The sequence below is a fragment of the Dicentrarchus labrax genome, unplaced genomic scaffold (genome assembly GCF_905237075.1).
Source record: "Dicentrarchus labrax unplaced genomic scaffold, dlabrax2021, whole genome shotgun sequence".
NCBI classification, from domain to species: domain Eukaryota; kingdom Metazoa; phylum Chordata; class Actinopteri; family Moronidae; genus Dicentrarchus; species Dicentrarchus labrax.
In genome coordinates this window covers 3,001,954-3,020,382 of record NW_026136706.1, presented here as the reverse complement: position 1 = coordinate 3,020,382, position 18,429 = coordinate 3,001,954, and the positions used below count along the sequence as shown (strand labels likewise).

At 44.1% G+C, this 18,429-nt stretch overlaps 1 protein-coding gene across 1 annotated transcript in view; it reads left to right on the top strand.

Annotated features, from left to right (window-relative positions):
- gli2a (GLI family zinc finger 2a) overlaps positions 1 to 17,905 on the top strand; it is an 84,366-nt gene extending 66,461 nt beyond the window's left edge. The window contains exons 6-14 of the mRNA XM_051402834.1: positions 2,796 to 2,997; positions 3,559 to 3,757; positions 5,706 to 5,816; positions 6,598 to 6,738; positions 9,152 to 9,301; positions 11,084 to 11,248; positions 11,927 to 12,208; positions 13,562 to 13,928; positions 14,039 to 17,905. Of these exons, the coding sequence (XP_051258794.1) occupies positions 2,796 to 2,997; positions 3,559 to 3,757; positions 5,706 to 5,816; positions 6,598 to 6,738; positions 9,152 to 9,301; positions 11,084 to 11,248; positions 11,927 to 12,208; positions 13,562 to 13,928; positions 14,039 to 16,362 (3,941 nt within the window). The 3' untranslated portion in view covers positions 16,363 to 17,905. The remainder of the gene's footprint in view (positions 1 to 2,795; positions 2,998 to 3,558; positions 3,758 to 5,705; positions 5,817 to 6,597; positions 6,739 to 9,151; positions 9,302 to 11,083; positions 11,249 to 11,926; positions 12,209 to 13,561; positions 13,929 to 14,038) is intronic.
- Positions 17,906 to 18,429: the final 524 nt, after the last annotated feature.

The following is an 18,429-nucleotide window of genomic DNA, read 5'->3' as shown; positions in this document are numbered from 1 at the left end:
GTGGCTGCAGCCTTGCTCTGTAAGATGGACACTGATAACACATCTCTGGCTCTTTTTATGTAGCTTGGTATACCCAAATCCCCCCGGGACAAAGTTGTAGCGCACATACTAAACTATTCAAACTTAAACAAGATGGACAAAGGAGGAGAAACTGTACTGTACAGTATGAAACCTCTCCAACCTTTAGAATGAAATAATAAAATATAAGAGTAAGATCTTCCTCATCTTCTGTAGAACAGAACAGAAAAGCACATTTTTCTGTTAGCAGAGACAGTTTGTTCACACGTTCAAGGATGTTTTGAGGTTTCTCACTACATGTTTGAGGATGTGTTGGCACCAAGCTGAGGCCTTGGCGCTGTTTCTGTATCCAACTCAGCTGCAATCCAACTCAGACTGCTCATCATTCGGTTACTGGTGTAATCCAAATGTCTCTTTTAGCCTCCACTGTCTCCATGAAGTCAAGGAGAGGCCACTGGATTCTCAGAGAGGATGAAACTGCTGCTGATTTCACTCATAAATAGGCCACTAATACAAATCTGACCTATCTACCTCTTTTCACAATCCACTGTTAAGAGCTCCAGTTTGAGAAGCACTATTATAGGAGAAAAGGCTACATACCAATTCTTTGCAGAGCCTCATGGTGACCCTCCATGTGCTCAGTGGCGAGGAAGACACTGAGAGTTAGCTGCTTCTGGGGATTAGCACAACCCTCCAATTAAAGTGTTTTCATTTTCCACAAAGCCATTTCAGTTTAAACAGCACAAGCAAATGCTTAAAATAATCACACACACACTCCCATCCTTTTTAATATATTTTTTTCTTTACTGTATCGATGTGCACTGGAGCGCCTGTAATTATGACTCTCTATATAAATCCAGATCCCACAATTACAACCAGCCCACGATGCAGTCCCACAGAGCAATGGCACACACATATATGCACATTCGCACACATGCCATATTACCGCATACTGCCGCGCCGCCGTGGCCTGTGCAACATCTGTTTTCTCACTCCCTGCCGGAACCTGCTCACCCTTTCAATTATAACCGCCACCTATAAAACACTCCTTTACCAAGTGGTGAGAGTTGCCTGTGTGTGCGTTTGTGGGAATTTTGTTCCAGGTAAAATTGAAAAAACCACTGACATCCAGTGGAGCGACACTGAGCTAAACAAAAGTAGCCTGTCCACACCTTCGCTTCAGACATTTAAGCTTTGTTGCTGGAGGCGTTAAGAATTCTTCTGGGCTGAGGTCGATGTATAGATTGAGGGGGCGGTTTGAGGATGGAGTTAGAGGGCGGTGTTTTGGGCACAGTGCCCAGAAGGGTGAGACAGGCGCCAGGCTACCAGGCCACCAGGCTGCGAGGCCTGTTTCCTGCTTTTTAAAGGGGAATATTAATACACTTATCTCCCATTAAATCTGTTGGCAAGGCAGCAAGCACACCTCGCTGCAAAAATAGCAAACGCTTGCGGCAGCATGGAGCAATTCACAGCTTATCAGAGAGCGCTCCTCATTCATGACGATCCGTGTTCCCAAGTGGAGGATCGCCTGCCTCGCCACCTCCCTCCTTTACGCCATTCTTACTCCTCCATGTAGTTAACCGAAGATGACACATATATTTATTAGCCCTAAAGAGGCACATTCCTGAGGACCGTTTGTTGTTTTTGCCAGCTCTTTCATACACGTCTCTATCATCTCCACCAGTTCTTCTCAGGGCCCCCAACTACTGTCGTCTGCCTTCTTAAGTTCCCGGGGGCCTTTTAACTAAATGCATATGCCTCTGCTTTACGACTCGCCACCTCCAAACATAATAGTTTTGGAAGTAAGATCCTGGTTTACGGCTGTAGGTCTGGCGCGGTGATTACGGCGGTGCCTGGATTCATTTGGCTCGAGGCGTTGCAGGTCCTACCAGGAAAGAGCCGGGGATTGGTTTCATATTGGCAGCAGTGGAGTTGACATGCAGCAAATGTGTGCTTAGGTGAGCTGTGATGGGCCTATTATGAGTTTCCTGCCTCTCGCGCCTCTGGTGATGTCTGCTGTAAGACCTAATTACACGTGTGCGCAAAGCCTCACATGCCGGTGCTGTTCTCCGTCCCCTCACACTGCAAGGCAGCACCTGTTGGTCCCAAGCAAGTGATCTGTCTCTGTTTGCATGGGCGTGGGAGCTACATACCTCGTAAATTTAAAAGAAATATCAGTAATCAGTACGTATGGAAAAATAAATAGCCTTCTCTTCATGGGAAAGTAGTCCCCTTTGCTGTTTTCCTGTGCTCTTTTCTATGAGAATAAGAAAATAGTGCAACAACCAGGTCTAGCGGGAGGCCATGAACCCTACCTTTGTGAGTCAGCCTTGTTCTTTCTTAATGGTATTCTGAAATCAATTTGTTTAAATTGCCTCCATTTAACTTGCCCAAGTACAGCGGTCTGAAAGAGATTGCTATCACGGTAATTACAGAGAATGATTGGGGGCGATTCATTATGCATAAGAGGATGCGAATGTTAAATAGGGGAGCTGTGTGTGTGCGTGAGAGAGAGATGCGGGAGATAGAGGGTTGCTTAGCATGGCTGTGACCTCCGCTTGAATGCTCAGGGCTGAATGTAACATGGTCCAGGGTAACTGCTGGTTTCTGTTGAGGCCAGGCAAAGATTTAATGGAAGTGCGAGGAATTTATGCATTAGTTCCCTGATCTGAGCTGGTCTTCACGCCGCATACATTCGTTAGCAAGTGGTTGATTTCTTTCTCAAGTCGTCCATTAAAGTAACACCGTCTCTATTGTGTCTCTTTTCCTGTGTCTAGTGTCCCGTTTCTCCAGCCCGCGGCTTACACCCCGACTGAGCAGAAAGAGGGCGCTGTCCATCTCCCCGCTGTCAGATGCCAGCATTGACCTGCAGACCATGATCCGCACCTCACCCAACTCCCTGGTGGCCTACATCAACAACTCCCGCTCCAGCTCGGCCGCCAGCAGCTCCTACGGGCACCTGTCAGTCGGAGGGATCAGGTAGTTAGACAGTGCACATGTACACATATTCAGCAAGTACAAACACACTCATACAGGCATATTGGAATAGTATTCAATAAAGCAAAATTCCCTGATACATTGTTCAATAACTGTCGTACTGGAATCCAGTGGTGCAGATTTAACACTGAAAATAATAACTAAATAAAAAATAAATAAATAAAAAAGATGTACTACCTATTTGTATCCTACTGTATCCAGTAAAGCTAAAACTGTCACATTTGTTCCAGCTTGTGAATATTGACTTTATCTCCCACTCCCATTTGCATTTGTTGAAACGTAACCAGCGGTCAGTCAACAGAAATGCTTTTTTCTCGATTTGCACGATTTAGCAACCAGCTTCTCTCTCAGCGGTAGGCTTAACCTTATAGTAAGACTCCTTCATTAGCAGCATCTATAGCCTAGCACACTATTAGCTTACCCGTCCATGTGGCCAAAAAACAGGACATTTTGGTTCAAATGAGTTGGAATTCCTTAAAATATGATCCTAGTGTGAGTTCAGTCTTTGAATATTTTCCATTAAATAAGATTTTTCTTGCTCAGCCCCTCGTTCAGCTTCCCTCATCACATCAACCCTGTGGCGTACCAGCAGCTGTTGTCCCAGCAGAGGAGTCTCAACGCCTTCGGCCACACGCCTCCGCTCATTCAGCCATCGCCGTCCTCTTTCTCTGCTCGCCAACACCCCCTCACTGTGTCAGCTATGGCCGCCTCCCACAACAGCTCCAACTCAGAGGCAAACCAGGTAGGAAGCATTTGAATGTGACACATGCTAATAAAATGTATACCCGGATTCATGAGCATCTCTAGGCTCTATTGGCAGAAATGGAATATAATAGTCGTAGGTATGTTTTTATTTGTTTATAATCACCTGAATATAGAAATGTTTGTGTTTTCATTTCTTTTGAATAAAGCATTTTTATCTCCTTCCATCACCTTCCACAGAGTCGGTCATGTTGAACCGCCATGTTTCCACAGTAGCCCAGCCGCTGTAGTTTCTTCTACACGCTTCACAGCCCGTTCTCAGACAGACGCCAGCGGTGTTCAGTTAGTTGCAATCGGAAACTTCACCACTAGATACCCCTAAATGCCACACACTGGTTCTCCAACAGTTGTTATTCCCCTTTAAAACAACCGGTACTGTTGATCTCATTCATGCTTGTGTTGGCGCTTTTGTGGCAATTTTTCTGTCTCATCCTTCTGTGACGTCCTTATTCTTAATCCCGCCCAATATAGCTGATTGGCTGGATTGATTTTTCTAACAGAGGAAACAGCTGTCAATGAGATTAAGTGACCAGGCCTATTTACACAAACTGCACACACTCTCAACTCAGATATAACATCCCCGCCAAAAACGTAATGTATTATAATTAACCCTTCAGAGTAGGGCTGAAACTAATGATGATTTACATTACACAGGTTCAGAGAGGCAAAGGCTTTAAATTGCTACTTAAGCCACCCAAAAAGTCCTAAAAACAATATTTTTCTCTTCATATATAGACTTAAATTATCATTTGATGATCTAAAATGTTGACAGTTTTATGTCGATCAACTAATCATCCAATTGTTTGGTCACTTCTTCAGATTTGAGGTTGAAGGCTTGTACTATAAATGTAGCCTAAATGTACAAGTTGCCATGAATGAAGTATTATTTGTAAATTGTCTCAGGTCCGAAATATGCAGGAGGCTCCCTCCCAGGTCCATCTGTCTTACTTCCTACTGTCTCCGCGGCCTCTCTTTATCAGCCCACTGTATACACCACAGCCACTCGTAATGTAAACTTCCCACTCAGTGAATCACTCCTATCAGCTGCCTCCAGCTCTGTTTCAGCACAGCGTCTACTGACACACACCAAGAGTGTCCAGGAGTGTACATTTTGCATACACTCACACACACAAGACACACCCCCATTCACACACATACACCAACACACATTCAGCTGCATTTCAACAGTAATCAGAACCATATTTCCCTCTTGGTTCCCAGCCAACCGAATGAATCATCAAGGCCCCCAGAAATACTGAATTGTAGCGTCTGGGTGGGATTAGGAGACCCCCCTCCAATATTGGACCGCCTCCAATGAACCTCAATATACACACACATACACAATAATTCATCAGCTGCTTTAAATTTCACATCTTTCCTTTCTTTTCGTCTCCATTAGAGCTTTACCAGGCCTTATGTGTCTGTGTCTTTCTGTCGTCTTCAGAATCTGTTGGCAGATCAAAGCCCCCGCCCCCGACAACCCCTCGACCCTGCCGCCTTCCCCCTCTGTACAGAGGGTAATAACTCCTCTTCTTTCATATTTCCTTGCGGCTTTGGCGATCATAAAGCAGTCTAAACTGTTTAGTCTCGGCGGCGGGTCCTAGTCTGACTTATGGGCCACGGTGCCTGGCGCAACCAGGACTCCACACATCTCTTTGCAGCCGACTATAGAGCCAAAAACAATTGCACGCTATCTCTGGGACTCCATTACCTGATTCCCCTCCGGCACTCCTTGTGGTTGTGGTTTAATAATTTGTGGTTGGTATGTGTTTGGATTAATGGAATGATTCACTGATTATGAATGAGAGGGCTGAAGGACCAGCGGCCAAAATGTGTTTTATTCTGCTTCCTTTTCTGCTTCAAAAAGCCACAGTAACAGACGCTACAGTAAAAATAAAACCCTGTGTCTGTTCTTACCTGTCCTTCAGAATGCCAGTGGAGACCCAGCAGTGAGTAGCACAGTCAACCCACTGACCACCAAGAGGTCAAAGGTAAAGACGGAAGCAGAGGGTCCGCTACCCATCTCACCGTCCTCTCAGGTAAAAGAAAACACTGGACATCAGAAGAAAATCTGAAATCATTAGTTTTCTAGGTTACAATATTGTTTTGTATTGGTTTCTTTTTCGTTAAGAATTAACTTTTTGGATCTACAATCACCTTCAGTTTGCTATTTAGCTATCTCTATCACATCTTCAGGTACTTACGGTGGGAAAATAGTCCCTCCTTTACCTGGAGTTGTTAATTTGACTCTCATTGATTATAGGTAGCGAATAAATAGCAGCTTTAATCAATGACAAGAGGTGTTGTCACACATTGAGATCAAACAACAACTCATTAGGATTTAAGAAACAGATAAGATAAGAGAGATGCAAAACAGTGCAGAATGCTTCTTTAACATATTGACCACAGATTCAAGTAAAAGATGTTTTTATTCTAGTCATTTGTACACTTTAGAGCACCAGTTCTCACACTATGGTAGTGGTACGCAAGCTGCTTCTGGTGATACGGCGGAAATTTTAAATACGTTTCAGTATTGTTCATGCACGTAGCACACGTATACATCCAGGATTAGTTAGGAGCTAAAATGTGATGGAAAGATAATAAGCAGAGGTAAAATGAATGGTACAAAAACACTACAATCGTGGATGTAAATGGGAAATATTGGAAAGAGAAGTGTGGACAAGGAGGAACCATTTTCTCATCAAGCTCCTCCCTAACCCTAGCTGAATAGGGTTGGCCATGACATATTTTATGAGGTGGTACTTATTTCTCTACTTTTTGTAAGCCCCCTTCTGACAAAGTGCTGTCCCCTTTCTTCAGGACCACGGTGGGGGGATCTTGGACCTGAGTGAGGATCTGGATAAAGACGAGTGCAAACAGGAGCCCGAGGCCATATATGAGACCAACTGCCACTGGGAGGGCTGTACCAAGGAGTATGACACACAGGACCAACTTGTTCATGTGAGTAGAGACCGGGTGTCCTTATGGCTACAGATGTTCCCATATCAAGTATGCAAGCAAACAAAAAGTTCCTGTACACACTTATTACCTCTGCATTGAGTTATTAAATCATTTATGAAAGCAATGCAAACGGAATTGACCTTTTTTCTTTGGAATTGTTGTTTGGGGGGATTTGATTCTCCTGATGCTGATCATGGCTCAAGTTATTTGTCAGATTTAGGGCAGGACGGGTCTTGACTTTGATATCTTTGAGGAAAAAATTGCAAACGAGACACTTTAGCAGGGTGCCCTTTCAGAGCTAATAAATTACGTGGTATCAGATCAGTGCCAAGACGTACTTGCCAATATCCAATATCAGAGACATTTCCAATACTACTATCGGTATCGGAACAATGCTACTTATGGCCCTGTTATTAAAAATTATTGAGTGACAGACTCAGTTGCACTTTTTTATTACTGCCCATAGACCATAAACTGTCCAATGTCTTTCTCAGACATTTCACTTTGCTATTCTGGACGCCAATATCAACATTATTTGGTTCCTTTGCTGCAGTGAAAGTAAACTCCACACTGTGCCATCAGAACCAATGCATTTTGTTGTGAGGAAAGTGAAAAGTTCAACCAACTCTTCTGCTACTCATTAAATCCACAGTGATTGAGTCTGGTCAGAAAGCTGTCCAGTAACTGATCCTTTCCTGTTGGGCTGACACGCGCAACGTTAATGAGCCTGCCGGCTCTCGCCAAATTCAAGCCCAAGCCCTGCAGCTGTGCCGACTCCCCCCACCCATCCACCCTCAACCCCCAACCCCTCAGCCCCATGACCCCTAACCCCTAACCTCTTACTGCCAGCAACACCCCCAACCCCCGAAGCCCAGAGGGTCGACCATAAATCCATCGTCATGCCAAGAGCTCTGGAGTTATGGAACCTCGTGCTCCCCCTCCTTTTCCAGTCCAACTTCTCTTCTTGCTTTCCGCTTTCTGACTGGCTGTCAGTCATCTCAGAGCTCTGGTAGGAGGGGCACGTGTCAGGTCCATATACCCGGAGACCAATGGGATGGTGGTGGTGAAGGGGGTTGCTGTGGGCTGCTATATGTCAGGACCAGAGTTACCTTTACGAACTTTTGCCCCAACTCCAGCTCCCAAGCCACAAACTCTATGAGAGCTTGCCAGGATTAGTGAGTAGCAGAGGAGCGGCGGTTTGATCTCGGGTGTGGATGGACAATGTGAGGCCAACGCATTCTTAAATCCTCACAGGACCAAGGGTTTTTAAAAGCTCTCTGCTTTCTATCAAGCAGAAATTCATGGGTGTTACAGCCATTTTTTCTATAAAAACCCCTGACAGCATCTCCCTGAGCACATCCAGGGTTTCACACAATGTTCTCCTAATATCAGCAGAAAAACACACACCTGTGGGTTTTTCTGGCTTCGGCTTAACCAAAGTTTCAAGAGCCCCAAAATTATGGACTCGCAGTAGTGTGTAACCTGAAAATAGAGGCCTCCACTTGTTTCCATTCCTCCTCCTTCACCCAAAAATAGATCTCAGCAGAATCGTCAACCACTGAGCTTTTTCGCTGGTGGAGAAGTGGCCACATAAGTGGAGCATTGTGGGTCTGGATGTCCTCAGGAAATGAAGTGGTTCCTCAGGGTGTGTGGATATTTGCATGTGGTGCACGGGACGAGAGTTTTTAAGTGTTCAGAAACATTGTGTGTGTGTGTGTGAGTGCAATGTAAGCCGGTTAAGTTTGATTAAACCTGTTGTGTCTGTGTCCAGCAAAGCAAATCACTCATTTTAACAGGACATCAAATCTTTAAATATGATGAATTTCTACAAAGTGGAATACATGCTGGAATTGATAGCTGAAAGATAATCATTTTGCTGTGTAGATGGATCATTAAAGGAGATTTCACATTTGGAAGTTAATTTAATTTGTCTGAAACTACTAAACTAGCTTATACAAAGTTTATTTTTAAGTTTCAGCATCACACAGGAAACTTTGTGACTTCCTGATCCATCAAAAGTCCGAAGAATGGAAGATAAATCCTCTTCCTGATCACTTTTACTGGGATCTGAGGAAGTTCCTCTTCCTTGAGAAACTAACACACACAGACACAGCCTGAAAAAACACACACAGTGCTTTTATAGGTTTTGTCTCCTGTTGACAGATACATAATAACTGTCGGCTGTAATGGATGGCACTGTCACTCACAGTGTGTGTGTGTGAAAGCATGAAAGAGGGAGAATCTTCTGGTGGGAAAAAGACAAGAATTTGCTGACTCATTTTTAGTAATACACACACACGTGCGAGCGCCCACACACACACACACACTTGGTGTCTAGTGATCATTTTAGCATTTATCTCATCGTGTGCATGATACTTTGTGATGATTGAATTGAATTGAATTGTCTCCTCAGCACATCAACAACGACCACATCCACGGTGAGAAGAAAGAGTTTGTGTGTCGCTGGGTGGAGTGTTCCCGGGAGCAGAAGCCCTTCAAGGCTCAGTACATGCTGGTGGTCCACATGAGGCGTCACACTGGGGAGAAGCCGCATAAATGCACAGTAAGAAGCTCGTATCCCTGTAAACTTACTGATAGCAACTAGCTGGCAAACTGACTGAGCACAGGATCATCTGACTCACGGTCTGACTGACTGGTTTCTGTATTTAAAGGCGCACTCCAGCAATTTAGTTTGGCTTAAAGTCCACAGGAAAGCAAAGTGCTACTTGCTACATGATTCCTTTAAAAATAGGCAGCTAGGGAGGGACTTGTTGCGGTAGCCAATACGCTGTGTGAGTGTTACTCCCATGCAGCTACAGTGGTCCTATTAGCTGACTCTGCCAAACTCGGAAGTCCCTGGGAACAGCACAGCCAGACCGGGACCAAACACAGCATCCGAGACCAACTGGTGCAGTTTGACACCAGGGAATACAACACCATGGTGGTTTTCTTACTTGGTAGCTTACACTAGAGTTAGAGTTACTTGAGCAAGTCCATCAGGACACATTGTTTGGCATACATTGTTAAATAGGAGCACAATATAAGTATTTAAGTAATTTCCCCCTGGGATTATTGAAGTATTTCTGATTCTGATTCAATATGACCGGGATGTGATCTTTCATTTCATCTCGACTTTAAGAGAGAAAGTTCAAAAACAACACCGGCTCCTACATTTCTCATAAAACACCACACCAGCAGACTGTAAAGCAGGCTTTTTATTCTAAATTTAAAGTCTCAGACCCTGAGCTTAAATATAACATATCAATTATAGAACTTTAACAACTGTCTGATTGTTATTTTTAATAATATCCTCCAAAAAATTCACAAGCAATAGGATTTTAATTTATGTATAAATCTGCGAAGTGCTGAATCGCTAAAGTCCCGGGGTATGTAGGAAGATTTGAGAAACAGCCATGCATTCAAGGGTTGACTGACTGGTTAACCAACTACTGGAACTAGAACTTGGATGTTACTCAGCTACATTAGCAGCCGTACAGTCTCTACCCTACAACCCTTCCCTCTGCATCACAGAAAAAAATAATGATTTAAATAAAATGTTCATGTGATGTTCTTTGTGCTGAGCACCAGTGATATTTTCCATGTTGATAAATCATGGGGGTTTTATTGAAGCCTTCATTTGCTGTGGGAAGATCAAATTGAGGGCCTGTTTGCTTGGCGGCTTCAAAGCCTGCTCACAGGCTCTTGTGAATGCATTAAAACAGATGACTTGTGAAAGAGAGAGTTAAGAAAGCTGATTGACAGCGTGGGTGTGTAATTAAAATCTGCAGACAAGCAGGGGGCCCTGGGTCCTTATTAAGACCACGCTGTATATTCCCTGCACAAATCCCACGAGCATCTTCTCATAACACCCTAACTCTGCTTCAGTTCTTGTGTTTTAAGGAAGAATCTTCTGACTTCTATATCCCATTCCTGAGCTAGTCTAATTTGATTCTCTTTTCATTTCAAAGCCAATTACGTTCACAATGACTGCTCAGAAGGAATACCAAATTATAGCTTGTACAGTACAAGTGAATACAAAGGCTAAACACAGACTTCTCTTTGTCTCAACAAAGCACACCAGACAAAGAGCTCTACCACACCTCACACTTAGTTTAGATATTTCGCATAATAGCCCTTTTTACCAAAGTGTAGCACTGCTTTGCTTTTGTGTGGCACGCCACAGTAGGTGGGCACGAGTCCAAGAGTAGATTACATTTGAAAACTGAAACACGCAGCTTTTTTTTTTTTTTGCCCAGCTCTTTTCTCTACCCAGCTGCCGACAAAACAACACAGCACTCAGTCAGTCAGTCTCACTGTCCATCTGTCTTTCTCTGTCTCTTTGCAGTTTGAGGGCTGCGCGAAAGCTTACTCTCGCCTGGAGAACCTCAAGACCCACCTCAGGTCCCACACCGGGGAGAAGCCGTATGTGTGTGAACATGAAGGCTGCAACAAGGCCTTCTCCAACGCCTCAGACCGGGCCAAGCACCAGAACCGCACACACTCTAATGAGGTATGATCGACTGACTCACTCAGTGGGGTTTCATGCATTTGAGCCACCATCGGCACTCTGAAATGCAGTCAGTACAACGGGCCTCAGACAGGTCATGTTAGTTTTTTTGAGAATGAGGTTAAATAACGCTCCAAAGTTAGGCTAAAGTTGGCGATGCAAAACCTGGCATGGCTATTTTCAAAGGGATACCTTGGCCTCTGACCTCAAGATATCTGAATGAAAATGGGTTCTATGGGTACCCACGAGTCTCCCATCTACAAATATGACCACTTTATGCAAATCCAATGGAGTTTTGGGCAAAAACCATGCAGTATTATGTATGCAGTATGTTATTTTTGCCTAGGGTACTTTGATATTTGTGCATACTGGGGTCCATAAACAGGTTTGGAAATGCATTAATTGGGTTTGAATGAAAAAGTCTTGTGAATTCAATGAGGCCAATTGTATTCATGTCAATGTTCCCATGGATCCTGGAAAAAGCTGGGAATTTAGAAACTAGTTTTCCAGGAAATAAAAATAAAGTGACCAAATATCCAGGAAATAATCTATGTTGTCCTGGAAATGTTTGTATTTAAGCTCCTCTCTCAGATCACCTACGTTCTCAGAGCAGATATGTATGTTGTACCACACAAAAAAATGCAACTGAATTTCAGTTGGACTTTCAACCGTTCTTGGCAGAAACCATATGTGTGTAAGATCCCGGGCTGTACCAAGCGCTACACGGACCCCAGCTCTCTCAGGAAGCATGTTAAGACAGTCCACGGACCCGAAGCCCACGTCACCAAGAAACAACGAAGTGACGTACCACCGAGACTGCAGCCACCCAAAGGCAACGGGGAGAATGAGGCGAATTCCAAGCTCAGCGCAAGAGGCGTGGACGGCAAGATTGAGGCCAACAGCACCTCTAGAGGAGTGGAGGACTGCCTGCAAGTCAAATCTATCAAGACCGAGAACTCTATGGTAGGTCCTGATCACATACAATTAAGAGGTTATTCTGCACAAATCTTTTATATAGTTCATAAAGGATTTACTCACAGGACATCTTTGTTTCTTTTAAGTCCAACCCTCATGTACCCCATTTAACAATTTATGCCAAAACATTTACAAAAACTCAATTTCTTTTCATTTTGTCTTCCTGTAAAACAAAATCAATCTTCAGCTTTTAGCCACACAGAGTGAAGATTCATTAGTGTGCTAGTTAGCAACCACATCCGGCTAGCTACCGGAGCTCACTGATTACTGTACAAAAACTTAATCAGTGATTTGGTGAAACTGGATCATATTTTGTGGAAAGAATATGCTCTGCTTCAACCCCAGTAAGGATATTAATTGGATGGCTTTGTATATTTAGGAAACTGCACACACTCGTTTTCTTACTGTTTTCCACTCCTTTACTAACACTGCTCTGAGGTTAAATCTTTACTGCTGGTACTGCCTGCATCCTTCCTAACTCACCTCTCTGGTTGTTGCTTGAACTTGCTTCTCTCAAGTTAACCTTTCTAATGGACAGACTTCACTGAGGTGAGCGCTCAAACTGTCTCTGTGTCGTCTTGCAACTCAGCATGGGAGATGTGCGAATGCATCCTTGTATTTCATTCTACATCATTGTATTCTCGCATGATGTAAAATGTCCTTTTGCATGATTATCCATTTTCACAAATTTAGGACATTTGTATATGGGATGCACACATACACATGTATGGAGAAACTCACAAACTCTACCATTTAACTGAATTTTTCTGTTCACAAGATCACTGGCAGTAGCCCCTGCTGTCGGCCGATGATAAAAGTCATTGTCACATTAATATTCAAAGGCTGGGGCTATTTTAGCATGTGTGCTGAACAAATAGTGCCAGCATCAAGCTGTGATCAAGACTTTAGTTCATTTTCGGCCAGTTTAAATTACTGTCGCCGCTGTTCTCGGTGGTTGCTCACAGAACTCATCTATTATCTACTTGTTTTCTTGTTGTAAATAAATCAAACTTATCTATAATTAATGAGATTATGGAACTACAGGCCTACATTAGTTATTACAAAACACCAATACAATCAGAATTTTTTAAATGTGGTAATTATTTAATATTGAAGAATCCATAATGCGGTTCTCTGAACTTAGCATGAGACTGTTGCTTTTACTATTTTATTTTATTTATTTCCATTTTGAAGTTTTCACTTATTCTTTCTACCATTGTTGTCAGTTTGGCAGAATATTTATTTACTCGTGAAAAATTTAACAGTGTACAACTATCATTTATAATGAAGCTTTTATAGTTTGATTCATTTTACAAGTTCTTCCTTGCTGTCCTCCTTCAGACATATCAGTCCAGTCCTGGTGGCCACTCATCATGTAGCAGCGAGCCGTCGCCTCTCAGCAGCGCCAACAACAACGACAGTGGGGTAGAGATGGCCATGCACAGCGGGGGCAGCTTCGGGGACCTCAGTGCACACGATGAGTGCCCCATGGTTGACTCCACTGTTTCTGCTGGCGGACACCAGGCTGGGATGGGGCTTCAGATGAGGAAAGCCGTGGGTCATGGTGGCGCAGTTACCATCAAGCTGGAGAACATCAAGAAGGAAAGGCTGAAGACAGTGAGGGACTCCTGCCCATGGGTCAACTCTGCACCACAGCCACTGCAGGGCCAACGCAACAACATGAAGCTGCCTCCCATACCTGCAGTCGGTAAGTGGTTGAGGAAATCTGTTTGTTTTTTTAATTCCTTCACTGTGCAACTGTTAAGAACTGTAAATTATTTGGTGACATTATTTAATAATTCCCCTTTCGTCTGCCAGGTTCCTTGCTGGAGAACTCCAACGTGATAAGTAACTTAAGCGGTTCGTACCCTGGCCAGCGCATGGGTGACCTGTCTTCATGTGAAGTAACACTGCTAAACCAGCTGAATGAACGCCGTGACAGCACCACCAGCACCCTCAGCTCAGCTTACACCATGAGTCGGCGCTCCTCCGGCATTTCACCCTGCTATTCCAGCCGCCGTTCCAGTGAGGCGTCTCAGTTTGGAGGTAACAGGCACAACAATATCAGTTCTGCCGACTCCTATGACCCAATCTCCACTGATCTGTCTCGCCGCTCCAGCGAGGCCAGCCAGTGTGGAGGTGGTGGTGTCAGTGGAGGAGGCGGAGGAGGTCTCCCAAGCCTCCTTAGTCTGACACCAGCTCAGCATTATCGACTTAAAGCAAAGTACGCTGCTGCCATTGGTGGAGCTCCACCTACTCCTCTCCCCAATATGGATCGAATGAGCCTGAGGACACGCATGGCGCTCTACAGTGACTCCCAGGAAGGTTCATCACACCTATTCCACCAACCACCCTCTGGAAGTGTGCCTCGGCGATGCAGTGATATTGGATATGGCTCGCAGAGCATGATGCCACATGAGGTACCCAACAGCCTTCCACGCCGTGCCAGTGACCCAGTGCGTCGTCCCACACTGGACCCTCTCTCCTTTCCAAGGGTTCAGCGCTATAACAGCATGAACAGCATGAATCCCATGAATGGTCCATCAGCTGAACGCCACCAGGCACTGGCCATGCAGGGATACACCCGCTCTGATGGCAGTCTGCAACGCTACCCATTCGCCCCCAGACCACCTAGCATTTCAGAGAATGTAGCCATGGAGAACATGGCAGTAGATGGGATGATGATTGAGCAGAGTGGGGAGGATGATATGGTGCTTCCAGATGATGTGGTACAGTACCTCAGGTCCCAGAATTCTGGCCCCTCAGGTCACAACTCCGGGCAAGTGGACTACCATTCCAACAGTCAGACTCAGGGCTACCAAACAGGCATGCCCCCACCAGCATCATTTTATGCACAGAGGAGAATGGCCATGGTGGATGCCACAATGACTCAGTCTGGTCAGGACATGCAATCCTGTCAGATGGTTCCCAGTGGCTCCCAGCAGCCCTTCTCAGCACCATCGGAAAACATGAACAAGAACAACATGCCGGTGCAGTGGAACGAGGTGAGCTCAGGGACTGTGGACACCACAACCAAGCTCTCCAAACAACAGCAGCATCCTCTCAGAGGGAACCTTGCTGTTGTTCAGCAGAGGCACAATTTTGGTTCCTTCCAGGGACAAGGTCAAGGCCTGGGCAGCAACCAGCAGGTAGTGCCTATGAGTCAGAATATGTCTATGCAGGGCTATGTGAACCACAACAGCCAGAGGCTGATGAACATTTCCCACCAGCAGCATCAGCAACAGAGGCAATGCAACAATGTGAACTTTAGTGAGCAAATGAGTCCTCAGCAAGGGTTTGGCCAAGAGGCAATCCCAAATTCTATATCTGGGAGCACTAGCATGAGGCCTACTCGAAACAGTATGGCAGATCCAGAACTGCAAAGTTATAGAGCAAGGACACAGACTGATGGGTATTCTCATGTCAACCAAGTGGATCCGCAGCAAAATTACAGTGTTCTTTCCCAGCAGCAGCAGCAGCAGCAGCATAATATCCATAATGGAGGCAGAGGAATGTTACAACCTAGGCCTCCCACAGAACCCAAGTCCACTGCCAGACAACACACAGGGTCTGGCATGGTGCAACCGAGCCGAATACCCAAGTTATCTGATTTGAGCCCCAGTCGTGGTACTGACACCTCAGAGGCGAGCCCAAAGAGGCCCAGTGGGTCAGCAGCCCACACCAGCAACTCTGAAAATCCAAACTCTGCTGTGTTCTACACAGGTCAGATTCATATGTTTGAGCCAACTTCTGTCACCTTCGATGCCCCCATGTCCCCCTGTGCCAACCAGGCTCCTGCCAGCAACACCACTGCTGCAGCAAACATGGCCTCACCAGGAGTCAACCTGGTCTCCAGCAGTACGGTGGATTCTTCCACTGGTGGATCTGGTGGCACGGAGCATGCCCAGATTGACTTTGACACCATGCTAGATGATGGGGACCACTCCAGCTTAATGTCGGGCACCCTAAGTCCTGGCCTTCTGCAGAGCCTCTCCCAGAATTCCTCACGTCTCACCACACCCCGCAACTCTGTCACCCTTGCATCTGTTCCGGCAGGGATTGGCAACATGGCCATCGGTGACATGAACTCCATGCTCACAGCCTTGGCTGAAGAAAGCAAGTTCCTCAACATGATAAGCTGAGAGCAAACAAACACCTTATCATCCATCCAGTCTTAACCATTTCTACATCAGGACAACACAAGAAAGCACTGATTGAACAATGCAAAACTGGCTATTTCATACATTTCATACATGAGTTTTCCTCATTGTCCATAGTAATGTGCTTATCTTGTAATATTTGCTTCAGATTGTAATATGTTACATTAAAAAAAATTATAGTAAGTATAACTAGGGTCAAGGACAATTTTCTATCATTATTTGTTAAAAAGCCATACATTTTACCAACAAATATATGATAGCCCAGGGTATATAAATGCATCTACAACCAATTGCCATTCAGTATTTACTGGTGTAATAGCCCTTTACAAATTGGTGCACTGAAAACAGTTCCCATAGTACCTTGAGGAGGACATCATCTGAGAATGACATGAAAACAGAGTTACAAGGAAATGGACAAGATATGTAGATAACAGATCATATTTTCTCATGAAGACTTTATATGTATAGATTATACTGTATGGTACTTGCTTTAAGTTATGCTATAGACTTTTGATGTTTAAACTAGGGCTGTCAACAGTATCAGTAACATGTGAACACCCACTATTAATTCAAAAAGGTAATAATGATTACATTTTTAAAACTCAATCAAATGGTTCAGAATGCATGTGTAAATTGGCACATATCTATTATTACAAAAACACTAACTGCTATTGCAGTTTTTACAATATATGCACTTAACTTGCAGCATGAGGATTAAGCAAAGAAGTGCTATTGTAGCAGCCTGTCTTGTGCAGAACCTGTTTTGTACTGCTTTCAATGATGCCTTGATTTTGGAATGAAGGTTATTTGTGAATCTGAGCAAATTTCTTGAAATAGAGTATGCAATTAACACCATTCAACCAGAAGTTTGTGACTAATTGTAATTCACAAAATTAAGAATTTGGCAGCCCTAGTTTAAACACGTGGTTGATCAACATTATGATCCACAGATATTAAGTGCTTTTTGATCATAGTCTGAGCTCCTGGGGATGGCACTGTAAAATCAGATTTCCTTCTCTGCCCTCTGCATCAGAAGCGTAAACTCTCCATGGTCCCATCTCACAAGGGTAAATGATTGAAAAGGACAAGGATATGCCTCCGTGTTAAGTCTATCAGGGCACATGAACCCCTGAGTCTGATGAGGAGCATTCTCTGAAAGAATATACAAGTACCTCTGTGTGTTCTCAGTAGAGATCCAATCCTAATTAACACATTCATACCACCCCTCCCCCACCCCACCCCAGCGCTGCACCCCATACTTCCCCTGGGCTCTGGATGAACTGCAGAGAGTCCAGGAAGGGACACAGACTTTGATAATGAAATCCTGTTTCGGACATGATTGCCGAACTAGCCCTGCAAATTCCTCAGTTTTATTATGTTTGCTGAATTTCTAAGTAGCCTTTAAAATGTTTGTGTGTATGCTACCATTCACTTTTACTATGCTCAGTGTGTGTGGGTTTGTGTGAGTGTGTGTATATAGCTTTTGTACATTTCAAATAAACTATCTCCTTTTTTTCTGTTTAAATCCATGGGTTGTGTCGTCTTTGATATAACATGATCTGCGATCCCTGGTGGACACATGAAAGTAGTGATTATATGCTACAAGTGAGATCGTATCTGGCACATTCTCAGACTGCAGTTGAGCACAGCTCTGAGGGCAAACACCAGTATACTCACTAAAACTCCAGCAGCCGTATGTATGAAGGATGCACACATAAAGAGAATTCTGAGCACCTTGATTTGAAAAGATGGTGAATACATATCGAAAAACTTGAATTAATAGCCCAGGCTTTTATTTGCTTCAATCACTGAACTTGACCTGCCTTTATTTGGGACAGGTCTTTCTTCCTGTCCCTGCACAATCAGGAAATATAACAGGTTCAACCAAACCATGTGTAAGAAGTATAAAGCATATTTTTAATGCTGTCTGACGAGTCACATCTTTTTAGTCAGTTTCAAAACAGTGAGCAATACTATATATGTTGTTTGATTTTTTTAAATGGCAGTCATGTCTTGCAAATTATATTGGTTTATAATTGGTATATTAGT